This window comes from Pipistrellus kuhlii, unplaced genomic scaffold, assembly GCF_014108245.1.
Source record: "Pipistrellus kuhlii isolate mPipKuh1 unplaced genomic scaffold, mPipKuh1.p scaffold_m20_p_11, whole genome shotgun sequence".
In the NCBI taxonomy this organism is placed as follows: Eukaryota; Metazoa; Chordata; class Mammalia; order Chiroptera; family Vespertilionidae; genus Pipistrellus; species Pipistrellus kuhlii.
The window spans coordinates 29,283,918-29,296,862 of record NW_023425416.1 but is presented as its reverse complement, the minus strand read 5'-3'; the positions used below and the strand labels follow the sequence as shown (position 1 = coordinate 29,296,862).

The window sequence follows — 12,945 nt, the reverse complement described above, 5'->3', positions numbered from 1 at the left end:
ATATGATCATATACACTGAGTGTCCAGATTATTATGTGTTCAGAGATCATAATAATCTGACCACTCAGTGTATAGTAAAGTAAGGTTCTTAAAGTACCATTTTAGATGATCATGTAAATATTTTTCTTTGCACCCTACTGTATTCATAAAATAATTTTCCTATTTAACAGGCACGATGAGAGCAAGATAAGAAAAGCTTACTTCAGACTTGCACAAAAGTACCACCCTGATAAGAATCCAGAAGGAAGAGTATGTACTACCTGTGGAATTAGGGCTTTGGGATTGGCTTCCTTTTACTCTGTTACTGTTTTAGACAGAAATAAGATATATTCATTCTCTGTGCCAGTATCTGCCTCTAATGTCCAGGGTGTGTTTAACTTCAAGCCCATGTTTTCTGCATGAGTGGCCTCCCTCAGTTTACCAAAAGCACTACCCTTGAGACTATCAACTTAGGGATTTTATACACATGGCTGATTTAAGTATTAAATGAGATAAAGCACTTAACAAAGGGCCTGCCATGGTACTCAATAAATAGTAGTTCTTATATTTATTTTTATAATAATTTAGGAACTATCTTTAGTATATAGCAGTTTAATATCATATTTATGGTGTAAACCATTGAGGAAGACATTTTTATTAAACGGTATTGAGATAATTGAATAGCTGTTTGGAAGGGGCTGGGGGTGGGGGTGGGGGATTTCACCTTAAAAGTATACCAGATAGATTACAGTTGGAATGAATACCTTCATGTAAAACAAAACAGAGGGAAAAAATAATAACTAAAGAAGTTATTGGTAAAATACAAACTAGCTCTGTTCTATTTCAGTTTTGATTTGAGGTGTTCCAAATTAAAAGTTAATTATCTCTGATTATATACAGGATATGTTTGAGAAAGTAAATAAAGCATATGAATTTTTATGTACCAAATCAGCAAAAATAGTGGATGGACCAGATCCAGAAAATATAATTTTAATTCTGAAAACGCAGAGCATTCTCTTCAACCGTCATAAAGAAGGTAAGCATGTGTTTTCAAATTTTCATATAACCTCTATCTAATTCTACCATGTTACTTTCTGAATATTAAAATTAGAATATTAAAATATTCTACAACATACTTTAATAGATTTATAAAATTGCAAAAAGGCTCTTGAAATTGTATTTTATTTACAGCAAAAGAGTAGTTTTTCATAGGAAGGTTCAAAACGGTGCTTATTTTATATCTATGTTTTTCAATATTTTGCATTTCCAACAAGATTTCAGTATTCCTTCTGATTTTTTATCTTGAACCATTTAGCAGCAAACATATTAAATGAGATCTAAAAGGGGTCTGATTCAAAGATGATTCAGTGTTTTAGTAAATCACATATAAAAGACTCTGCCTATCATGAGTCCAAAAGCTCTAAAGGTTGAAAATGCCAGTGTGTTTTGGTCTTTAAAAGAGCAATAGAAACTTTTGAAATGACCATACACTTCCTATTAACCTTTTATTCCTATGGTAGCTGTAAAAACCACGTTGTGATTGCAGGGTACAGTGTTACTGGGACTTTTCAGCATGATTGTGGTCCATTTGTGCTAACTAACTGGCAGCCAAAAAGCTGGGAGTATGTTGAAAACTTTGAAGACTTTATGTTGTGGAGTTATGTTCAATATGGCAGATATCCATTGGCTTAGGGGCTGAACTTGGTTTACAGCACCAAGTGGGAGACCCATTTGCTTTGCAGGGTGGTCAGAGAAAAGGAAGAGAGGACAAAGTGAGTGGGGTGGAGGGAGGAAAATAAGCAGATGGAACACTGGATAATTGAGGGCAAGTAAAGTTGCAGTTTAGGTTCACATTGGAGGGGACAGCATGGGGATCTAGCAAGGGGTCATTAGAGAGTAGTGACTAATTGACTTCTGCATATGACTTGAATAGAACAGATTTCTAAGCATTTAGTTATATGGTATTATTACTAATCAGTATGAGTTAAAGGTGTCTTTTCAAACCTTTTTTTTTTTTTTTTTTTTTTTTAATGCTTTTTTAAAAAAAATTGATTTCAGGGAGGAATATAGAGTGAAAGAGAGCGATAGAAACATCAACAATGAGAGAGAATCATTGATTGGCTGCCTCATGCATGCCCCCTCCTGGGGATTGAGCCCACAACCCAGGCATGTGCCCTGACAGGAATTGAACCATGACCTCCTGGTTCATAGGTGGAAGCTCAACAACTGAACCATACCAGCTGGGCCATGGTTATTTTTTAATGGCTGATAACCCTGTGTTAGTCACAGGTGAGGTGCAATTGTGGCTCACCATTGGTTGTTATCTAGGTCAGAATGTTGTGGGGTTTTTTTCAGGCTGCATTTTCCACTTTTTCCTTGGGGGTGTTTTTACCCCGTGAACTTGGGATTGGGGATCTGATTTGTTAGGCTTACAGTGGTTCTCAACCATTCTAATGCTGCAACCCTTTAATACAGTTCCTCATGTTGTGGTGACCCCCAACCATAAAATTATTTTCGTTGCTACTTCATAACTATAATTTTACCACTGTTATGAATCATAAATGTGTGTTTTCCGATGGTCTTAGGTGAACCTGTTAGTGCCTCTCAATCTGTGGGTACACTGATTTCAAGTGGGATTGCTCATATAAAGTCATAATCTCTTTTGTTCTAGAAGAACTTTATTCAGTATTTTTAAATGTTTGTTTTTATGATAACTTGTGAAATAGAAAGAAAAGTGCACTTGTTATTCAGAGAATAACATATAAAAGATTCATTCATTTAAATCAAATGTCTACCTGGCCTACGTGGCTCAATTGTTCAGCTTCTACTTGTGAACCTGAAGGTCACAGTTCGATTCCTGGTCAGAGTACATGCCGGGTTGCAGACTCAGTCCCCGGTTGGGGTACAGGAGGCAGCAGATCAATGATTCTCTCTTATCATTGATGTTTCTATCTGTCTCCCTCTCCCTTCCTCTCTGAAATCAAGAAAAATCAAGAAGAAAAAAATAAATATCTCTCACTTTTCTTTACAAAGAAGTAGGAAAATCATGATGGTTAATACAGTCTGTGGTGTGTTGGCTGGGTCTTGCTGTCTGTGACTAGATGAAAAGTTGCAAAAATCATATGGGACAACATAGAAAGTCAATATGCTGCAAAGGATCAAACACTAAATTCAGTTAATCTATCAGAAAATGTTCTTTCACTAGTGGAAACATTTTAGAGAAATCAACCAAACAAATTTGCTAGAAAAGAAAAGATCCAAGGGATTTGTAATTGTTTTAATTTATTTTTATAAAATAGAATTAGGAGACATTTAAGATACTGAATATTTTACTATTTTTTAATGCAGTGTAATTGAACAGTGTCTAAATTTTTAGACACAGTTTTTGTTTTGTTGTTTTGCCAACACTAACCTTTCATTATTTCAGATTTACAGCCTTATAAATATGCAGGATACCCCATGCTGATTAGAACTATAACCATGGAAACTTCAGATGACCTCCTTTTCTCAAAAGAATCACCTTTGTTGCCTGCTGCGGTGGAACTGGCTTTCCACACTGTCAACTGCTCAGCCCTCAATGCTGAAGAGCTCCGAAGGGAGAATGGAATTGAGGTAATATGGATCCCTTGGAGTTTACTTTCTGGCTAGTTTAGATACATTGTATGACTCCTGGCAATAGAGAATTCACCAAATACAAATACTTGGTATAGTTAATATAATTTATGCCAACAGATAATAGAGTTACATTCTCTATATTCTGGTATCAAAATTAAAGGTAGAAATGCATCTTTATTTCATGTGAATTGGAGAGTATTAGATTCAAAAATGATAAACTTAATATTACTTGCAAAGTAGCTTATTGGGACCACTTAAAAAGAAACTTTAGGAGCCCTTGGTTTACTTGTTTATTTAACAAATATTAATTAAGCAAACATTTACTTAACCAAGTATCTAATATTCCTACTAGAAAAGGCTTTTCAGACTTCAAGTCAGAATGGCAACTTAATGGTTGGCTTCTTTCTCTGCAGGTGTTACAAGAGGCATTTAGTCGCTGTGTGGCTGTCTTGAATCGTTCTAGTAAACCAAGTGACATGTCAGTACAGGTGAGGCTAGTTTCTGATGTTTTACTGAAAACCTTTGGTGTGGAGTACACATATTACTCTGATCTCTGCTTTCTTCACATGGCATTCTTCCTGTTTCTGTGGTGTGCGTGTGTGTGTGTGTGTGTGTGTGTGTGTGTGTGCGTGTGTGTGTACACGCACTCGCGCCTGCCTGTCTGTCTAATTTCTCCTATTATAAGGACACATATTTTATTGCATTAGAGTCCATCCTAATGACCTTATATTAACTAGTACATCTATAAAGATGCTATTTCCAAATAAGTTCACATTCTCAGGTACTTGGGGGTTAAGACTTAAACATATCTTATAGGGAACACATTTGACCCATAATTAATATTGCAAGAAAGAGAGAAAATCAGGAAAGAATAAGGTACACTGTAAGGGAAAGTTTCAGGAAATAGAGCTCATAAATCCAGAACTTTTAAGTAATAAAAGTAAAGGGAAAACCTGAAAAATGTCTTGAGTAACAAACACCAAATAACACTCCACACTGCAGCAAGAATTAAACCAAAAATGCCTTTGATTTCTAGGGGTTCATTTTGTATTCTGCTACATTGCCAAATTCATTTATTAAATCTAGTAATTTTTGGTGGAGTCTAGGGTTTTCTATGTACACTACCATGTCATCTGCAAATAATGACAATTTTACTTTCTCCTTTCAAATTTGGATGCCTTTTATTTTTTTTGTCTGATCGCTATGGGTAAAACTTTCAGTACTATGTTGAATAAGAGTGATGAAAGTGTACATCCCTGACTTGTTCCTGTTCTTAGGGAAAACATTTTTGGTTTTTACCCATTGAGTATGATGTTGGCTGGAGGTTTGCCATATATGGCTTTTATTATGTTGAACTCTGATCCCTCTATTCCCACTTTGCTGAGAGTTTTTATAAAAATAGGTGTTGGATTTTGTCGAATGCTTTTTCTGTGTCAGTTGATATGATCATGTGGTTTTTGTCTTTCAATTTAGTTATGTAATATATCACATGTATTGATTGTGAATATTGTACCAGCCTTGCATCCATAGAATAAATCCCACATGGTCATGGTGTATTTTATGCAGTAACAACAAAATAAAACGTATGGTTCCAAGAGAATTATACTATACCCTAACTCAAACTTTATGAGAACCACTTGGAGGGCTCTTTAAACCTTGGGTTCTGAGCATCGCCTCCCTGTCCCCTGCCCACAGAGTTTCTAATTCAGTGGGTCTGACACAGGGGCCTGAAAAGATGCTTTTTTATCAGATTCTCAGGTACTGATGGTCTGTATATCACACTTTAATAGCCACTGCACTAAATTGTTTGTGATCTATTGCCTTTATTTTTTCTCTTAAGATAGAGAATAATATAATGAACCATTATGTCCCCATTACCGAGTTTCAAATATTTGCCATTTTGCCATTCTTAATTCATTTCTACCCCTGCCTAATTTCCTTTTCTGTCTCCTGCCCCTAACCATGGTTATGGTTATGATAGCTGAATTCTTTTATATAAATTCCATCAAGAATTAATTAAGATCATTATAGAATGCATCTTGTTATGCCAGCAAAATTTAGAACATAAAACAATTGAGTATAAGTTTTTTTAGTTTCAGCCTCTACTTTGAAGTACAGTACATAAATAGAACTCTGGTTCTACAATGTTAATACTCTGGACAAAAATATTTTAATCTAGAGATTGGCAAACTTTTTTTTTTTTTTTTTTTTTTTTTAATTCTCACCCAAGGATTACCTCCCCCCCCCCCCATTGTTTTTTAGAGAGAGTAAAAGGGAGGGAGGAGAGAGAGAAAAAAACATTGATGTGAGAGAGTCAGATCGATTGGTTGCCTTCTGCACCAGCCCTGATTGGGGCCAGTATTGAAACTGCAACTCAAGTATGTGCCCTGAATGGGAATTTAATCGGCAATCCTTCCGTGAGTGGGCTGATGCTCTAACCATTGAGAAACATCAGCCTGGGCAGCAAAAAGGCCATAAAGTAAACATTTAACATTTGAGGCTTTCAGGCTACATACATACAGTCTCTGTTGAACTTTTTTATGGTTGTTTTTGTTTTTTGCTTTGTTTTTTTTTGTGTTGTTTTTTGGTTTTTTTTAGTAACTCTTTAAAAAAAAAAAAAAAAAAGTGAAAACCTTAACTTCCTGGCCATATAAAGACAGCCCAAGGTTGATTTGGCCATGTACCATAGTGGCCATAATATGGCAACCTTGCATCTATAGAAAATCTTAACCAGAAATACTAATGACTACAAATAGGAATATTTGATTTGATTTTGGAGTGTTATATATATCATTAAATATTCACAAATTTTTGCTGATTTGATTCCCACTGTCTTAAGCAAGGAATACAGAGGTGACTTCTTTTTTGCTCTGTTGTGTTGTCTGCAGGTATGTGGACACATAAGCAAATGCTATAGTGTGGCTGCTCAGTTTGAAGAATGCCGAGAGAAGATTACAGAAATGCCTGGCATCATCAAGGATCTCTGTCGGGTGCTATATTTTGGCAAGGTAGAGTTCACCTTTAATGCTTTCTGATAGAACTGGCAATGAGTTTTCTTTTCAAGTAGCCAGTCTCAGGTTTTTAAAGTTGTTTTCTCTAAATTACTATTATTTTTCTTTTAATTATCACCCAAGAATATGTTTTCATTGATCTTTAGAGAGAGAGAGAGAGAGAGAGAGAGAGAAACATCGACATGAGAGAGAAACATTGATCAGTTGCTTCCCGCATATTCCCCAACTGGAGATAGAACCCATAACCTAGTTATGTGCCCTGATCAGGAATCAAACCTGCAACCTTTGGTACATAGGCCTACGCTTCAACCAACTGGCTAAAGCAAAGCCCTAATTATTTTTAAGTAAATTACTTGGCTCTCTAATAGTGTCTTTCACAGAAGCATTGCTTCAATGAAAACTTTTGTTCCTAAGCTGGCCCACAAAGAATGAGACTAGTGACAGAGCTAAAGAGAAATGTGTTTCATCTGAGTATTAAGAGAAAGATAGGGAAGAAAAAGATTAGTCTTAATAAATCTCATTAGAGTAAAGGACCTCATAAAATCTGAAACTTAGCCACATCACTGCCTCATGAGAAGAAAGTCCAATTTAGAGATCTGAGAGTTGACTGTTTCCTCTTACTCCAGTACTGCTGAGGGAAGGAGAGATTTCTTGGGTGACTGACAGTGTGAGAGATGTACTGGAATAGAACAGGATTGGAGTGCTGATGCTGAGCTAGAAATAAGGGAATCTGATGAAAACATGTCCTCAACTATATTTACTTGATGTCCTTAGAAGTACTTAGCAAGAACAAACTGAATGACAGAAGTAAATTTGTATACCAGCACTAAAGATATTGATAAACTTAAGTTGGTTGGCATGTGAGTTCCTGTTAATTACCTTGTTACTATTTTTAGAAATTAAAATTGAATAAGTGAAATGAAGAAAATGATTCCCAAGTTTCTGAGCACAAGCCTCAAAGATAGTAATTCTGTGTTTTGTCACAGAGTCACTTTTAATTTGGATTTTAAAGGGTATAGGATTCAAATTTAAACTGGAAATAAAAATAGAAGAGGAAGTAAATATTTTGCATAATAAGATAGCTAGCTTGACATACATTCACATCCAATTTCTCTTGGGAGCTTTTTTTTTAACTCTATAATTAATTCAATTATTCTTATTGTCTCAGACTATTCCACGGGTGGCCGCTCTTGGGGTAGAGTGTGTCAGTTCTTTTGCTGTGGATTTCTGGCTACAGACACACCTGTTTCAAGCTGGAATTTTGTGGTATATGCTTGGTTATCTGTTTAATTATGACTACACACTGGAAGAGAGTGGCATTCAGAAAAGTGAAGAAACAAACCAGCAGGTAACTTGAGCACTGCTTATATATTGCATTTAAAATCAAGCCATAGGTTAATGTGAAGCAAAGTTTCAGTTATCCAGAACCCCCAAGGCATGCAGTTTTTCAGAGATAAACTAAGTTTATTGCTCTTTAATCCTCGACTATTTTTTTTATCTTAACTAGGATTCAAGGCAATAGTAGCATATACTGGATACAACTTAATTTTTTCTTGATTACTCAGCATCACTTGTAGAATTGCAAAATTATGGTTTTGTAACACAGGAAAAGATAACGATACTGTTGGGGCTAGCTCTCCAAACACTTGAGTGCTTTCCTGAATTTTACATATATATTTTTTTCTATCTATACTTTAGTATTTACTGTCATTCATTATTCATCTTGTTATTTTGTATGTGTCTTTAGCAGTCAAATCTACCTCCCGTTCCTGCCCTACCCCCAGATGTGCTTCTTCCAGTTATCTACAAGATACTGTTTTGGTATAAATGAACTCACAGATTCTGATGCTCTTTTGTATAGGTACAAGAGTAACCTCTAATGCATAAATTCATTAACATTAGTGGTAGGGACTCCTGTGCCTTTTTTGGTTGTTAGCTTTCTGCTTTTTAAATGTGTCCCATATAGTTAATTGTGTTATTAATGTAAGATAGCAGGTCTACTTTAATGTCTTAATTTTTTTAAACAGGAAGTAGCCAACAGTCTTGCCAAATTGAGTGTCCGTGCTCTCAGTCGCCTTGGAGGGTATCTGCCTGAAGAAGAAGCAACTCCAGAAAATCCAACCATCAGGAAAAGTTTGTCTGGCATGTTGACACCCTATATTGCTAGAAAACTTGCTGTAGTTAGTACTACTGAGGTATGTGCTTTACAGGTAGCCTGGGTTGTGATGAATATTGCAAAATCCTCTAAATAATACAGGAACATAAAAATTTGAATGCTGCAGGGAAACTAAAAATTGACTATTTATATGCTTGTTCTCTCGGCCAGGAAATTTAGTTTATTGTGTATTGATGCTAATGACCTATCTCTACAAGAGCAGTTTTTTGTAAGTGTAAATTAACTTTGTTTCATTTGTGGAGCTACCATAATTGTGTGTGTTTTATCTTGACCTGAGAACTTTATTTTATTTTATTGATTTTTAGAGAGAGAAACATTGGTCAGTTGCCTCCTGTATGTGCCCTAACCAGGGATCAAACCCACAATCTTTTGGTGCACAGGACCACTCTCCACCAGCTGAGCCACCCAGCCAGGGCAGAACCACCATAATTCTTAACTAATCTTGTCCCTTGGAATTATAAGGGACTGGACTGGAGTGGTGTTTCACAGTGGGCAGAGGGAGTCAATTTTTAGTTGTTTCTCAGCTTTCTCTTATTTAGGCACAGTTTTGAAGTCCCAAAAGTAAATGCACACACACACATGCGTTCATGACAAAAATAAGCATGACCTTGGCAGACCCCCCCAACTTATTTGGCTGCTTATGTGAAGATCACTGAGAAACAATCTACAAATATAGCATTAGAGAATTAACCTATAGAAATTCATTAAATAGACTACTGTGAAGCCTTAAATTGTAAAGGCATATTTAAAGGCATTCAAAGATGTTTAAAGTGTTTCAAGTGAAAAGACTAAACACATTTTTGTATTAAAAAGAAATGAAAGATGAATGAATCTGTACCAATCTGCTTATGCGTAGTTATCCCTGAATGGCAGGATTGCAGGCTATTTTTATATTATTTTTATATTCTCTAGTGATTGTCTAATACTTTTGTTTTAAAAAAAAATAGCCCTCAGGGTTTTAAATGTATTTTTAGAACTTACAAATAGCTTCTTTGTTTTTAATCCAATCTGAATGGGTCTGGTTCCAGTGCTGGGCATTGCTTTTTGGTGCCCCTCAACAAGAGGGAAGAGCTTTAGACTTTTCTAAAAAAAAAAAAAAAAAAAAAAAAAAAAAAAAAAAGTCTTTCTTTTTCTGGATTTAGTCACTCTTTCTTCTTTTTCTGGATTTTGAGTTTATTGATGTGATGGGTTTTGCTGACTGAAAACTAGCAAGTTGTTGATTAACTACTACAGGAAAAAGAACTAGTAGCACTTCAAAATGTTGGCCTGAACTTCACCTGGACATATTAAACGCTTATTTTAAGCTGATAGCTCTCAAAGTTTTACAGTTTTCCTACTAATATATATTTTTGTCATTTTTCTTAACATTTGAAAACAAGGGTTGGATGTGTCTGTATAAGATGGAGGTATTAACCCCTGCTTTCCTCCTCTCATAGAGCTCTATAAATGTAAAATGTAAAACAGTGTTACTAAAACATATAAAGGAAAGTCAAATGTCTATGCATAGTTACTATAGAGGAGAGTTAAGTGGAGGGGAGCATAATGGATAGGGAAGTAGTCACAGCTATGTCTGCTGAACTGTTTGCTGAAATTTGGAATTAGGGCTTGGCCTAGAAAAGCGGAACTGACTCTGCCCATACATTTATTTTCCTTCCTATAGGAGTATGCTTCATAAAGATTTAGATTTTTGTTTTCAAATAAATGTGTATAAAGGCAGTATGATTCTGTTTAAGCCTATGTTTACTGAGTTTATTAAATGCTTTAACACAGATATATTGTGTAATTTTCACCAAAGCAGAGCCAATGTTAAGTCAGACAGATTCAAATTTGAATCCTTGTTTTACTACTTAAGGATTGTGAGACCTGGAACAAATAATTTGCCCTCTCTCGGCCTTAATTTTTCTCAGGTGCCCATGGATAGTATTATCAGACTTTTTAGAATTATCAAGATGCCTGTTATTGAGCTCTGTTCTACTTAAAGCGCCTATTACCAAATGTAAGAGACAATTTTAGTAAACGATAACGTCAATGTATTTTTACTAAATGTTACAAAACTTATACTGTTTCCTAGATTTTGAAGATGCTTAACAGCAACACAGAGAACCCCTATTTGATATGGAACAATTCTACAAGGGCAGAGCTACTTGAATTTCTTGAATCCCAACAAGAAAACATGATTAAAAAAGTAAGTTACTGTTTTTAAGTTTATTGGGTAACTAACTCTGATGAAATCTCTGGAAATGTAACTTAGCATTGACAAAGCAGAAGCCCATTTCTCCATTTGGTGTTAATTAAGCCTATATATAGCTTTTTGCCACCTAATATTTAAGAATACTAGTAGCACTTAAAAAATTTAAGAATACTTCTTTTATATTTAATAATACATTGAGATTTTTCTGTTGTTTTGTTACCACTAACATATACTGTCTTCTATTTTAACCGGTTTTTGCACCCAGAAGCCCTGCTAATTATTCTTTTCAGCCTCTATTTTCCAGTAAATCAAAATTGCTTTTGGTATCAAAATTGAATAATTTCTCCTACTCTGACACCTTTCAGTGGAGAAGCTGTTAAACCATTAAATACAACCATAGGATGAAAAATATGGAGAAAACCTGGATAGTACATATACTAAATGATTGGGTTTTGACTTTTTTTGTTGTTAATTCTTACCCAAGGATGTTTTTCATGAATTTTTAGACACAGAAGAGGGAGGGAGAGAGGGAGGAAAAGGAGGAGGGAGGAGAGGAGGGAGGGAGAAAGAATTGATTGGTTGTCTATTATACACACCCTGACCAGGGATCGAACCCACAACCTAGGTATACAGCTGACCAGGAATTGAACCTGCACCTGCAGCCTTTTTGGTGTATGGGATGATACTCCAACCAACTGAGCCCCCTAGCCAGGGCTCTCCCATTTCTCTTTTCTGTCTTTTTACTTTTTCTTAAATGGAAACTCTTCTTGATTTGTTAACCTGTTTATTTAAACAGCACTTCATTTAATATATTACTTTTAAACCAGTAAAAATGTCACCCTATACCTGACTAGGCCCAATGCTTGCTGAATGGAGTGAGAAGAACCAAGTATCATACTTGCTTTATGAACACTAGCTCTAAGACACTTCATTGGCTGACCTTTGTGATCTTTTGAAATTTTAAAATGAGTAATAATATTAGTCTTTGACTAGAAAATAACAACTCTACATCCTTTCCAGAATTCATATTACTACTTAATAAACCTTATAATTGCAATTGCAATGGGTGCTGTCTCTGTAACCCACCACATTTTTTCCCTCTGAAAAATGAGTGAGTCTTTTAAGTTACTTATCTGATGCTGTTAAACTGAATATGTAGAAAGATTTATAATCCAGACACTATTGATTCTGATGCATATCTAATAGTCTATATTCTTTTTTTTTTTTTTTTAAGGGTGATTGTGACAAAACTTACGGATCAGAATTTGTCTATAGTGATCATGCCAAAGAACTTATTGTAGGCGAGATTTTTGTTAGGGTGTATAATGAAGTCCCTACTTTCCAGCTAGAGGTAAGCTCTCTGTTAGTTTTGTCTGATACTTTTGCCCATTTTACCACACTGTGTACATAGAAATAATTCCTGTTCTTTGCCAAATGCTTTATAGCAGCCTGGCTATGTGATGGGGTGACCATTGATAATGTATAAGCCTCTTTATTTTGAAAGTTGAAGAATTTAATTTTGTGGATTCAGTACTAAGTTATTCCTTACCCAGCTGTTCCTTATGTTATGGTATCCTAATGTCATGGATATATGCCTTCAACTTACTAGTCTCTCAAGGAAGTGCAAGGTCACTTGCACACTCAACTCCGTCATGTAGAATATCCTTCTCTGGCCAGTTATTAGACAAAAACAAGAAAATACAGGTGGAGAACAAGTTTGTTTTTTTTTGTTTTTTGTTTTTTTTAATGATAGGGGTCACATCAGATTGTCAGTTCCAGAAGCAACTTGAGGAGCTTCTTTTTCTTCTTAGTGCTTAGAGATTGTGTAGGAATATTTTGTTATAGGGTTTTTTTTTGTTTTGTTTTGTTTTGGAGAGGATGGCAAGGAGGATTTGGTGATTAATTGGTTTTTAAGGAGGGAAGAAGTGAAGCTTTGTTTTAGACTTCGCTCTTAGCAGAAAAGGAATTTACTA

The 12,945-nt window shown here is 35.3% G+C and overlaps 1 protein-coding gene across 11 annotated transcripts in view; it reads left to right on the top strand.

Annotated features, from left to right (window-relative positions):
* Positions 1 to 12,945, top strand: part of DNAJC13 (DnaJ heat shock protein family (Hsp40) member C13) — a 103,439-nt gene that overhangs the window by 69,113 nt on the left and 21,381 nt on the right. For 10 of the 11 annotated variants that reach the window (XR_004986853.2, XM_045579290.1, XM_036431453.2 and 7 more), the window contains 9 exons: positions 171 to 249; positions 880 to 1,015; positions 3,407 to 3,591; positions 4,008 to 4,082; positions 6,483 to 6,602; positions 7,774 to 7,953; positions 8,633 to 8,800; positions 10,853 to 10,966; positions 12,207 to 12,323. Coding sequence is in view for 10 of the 11 variants with exons in the window: in XM_045579290.1 (XP_045435246.1) it covers positions 171 to 249; positions 880 to 1,015; positions 3,407 to 3,591; positions 4,008 to 4,082; positions 6,483 to 6,602; positions 7,774 to 7,953; positions 8,633 to 8,800; positions 10,853 to 10,966; positions 12,207 to 12,323 (1,174 nt within the window). In the remaining variant the exon portion in view is untranslated. The remainder of the gene's footprint in view (positions 1 to 170; positions 250 to 879; positions 1,016 to 3,406; positions 3,592 to 4,007; positions 4,083 to 6,482; positions 6,603 to 7,773; positions 7,954 to 8,632; positions 8,801 to 10,852; positions 10,967 to 12,206; positions 12,324 to 12,945) is intronic. The other variant, XM_036431454.2, reaches the window with a different exon arrangement.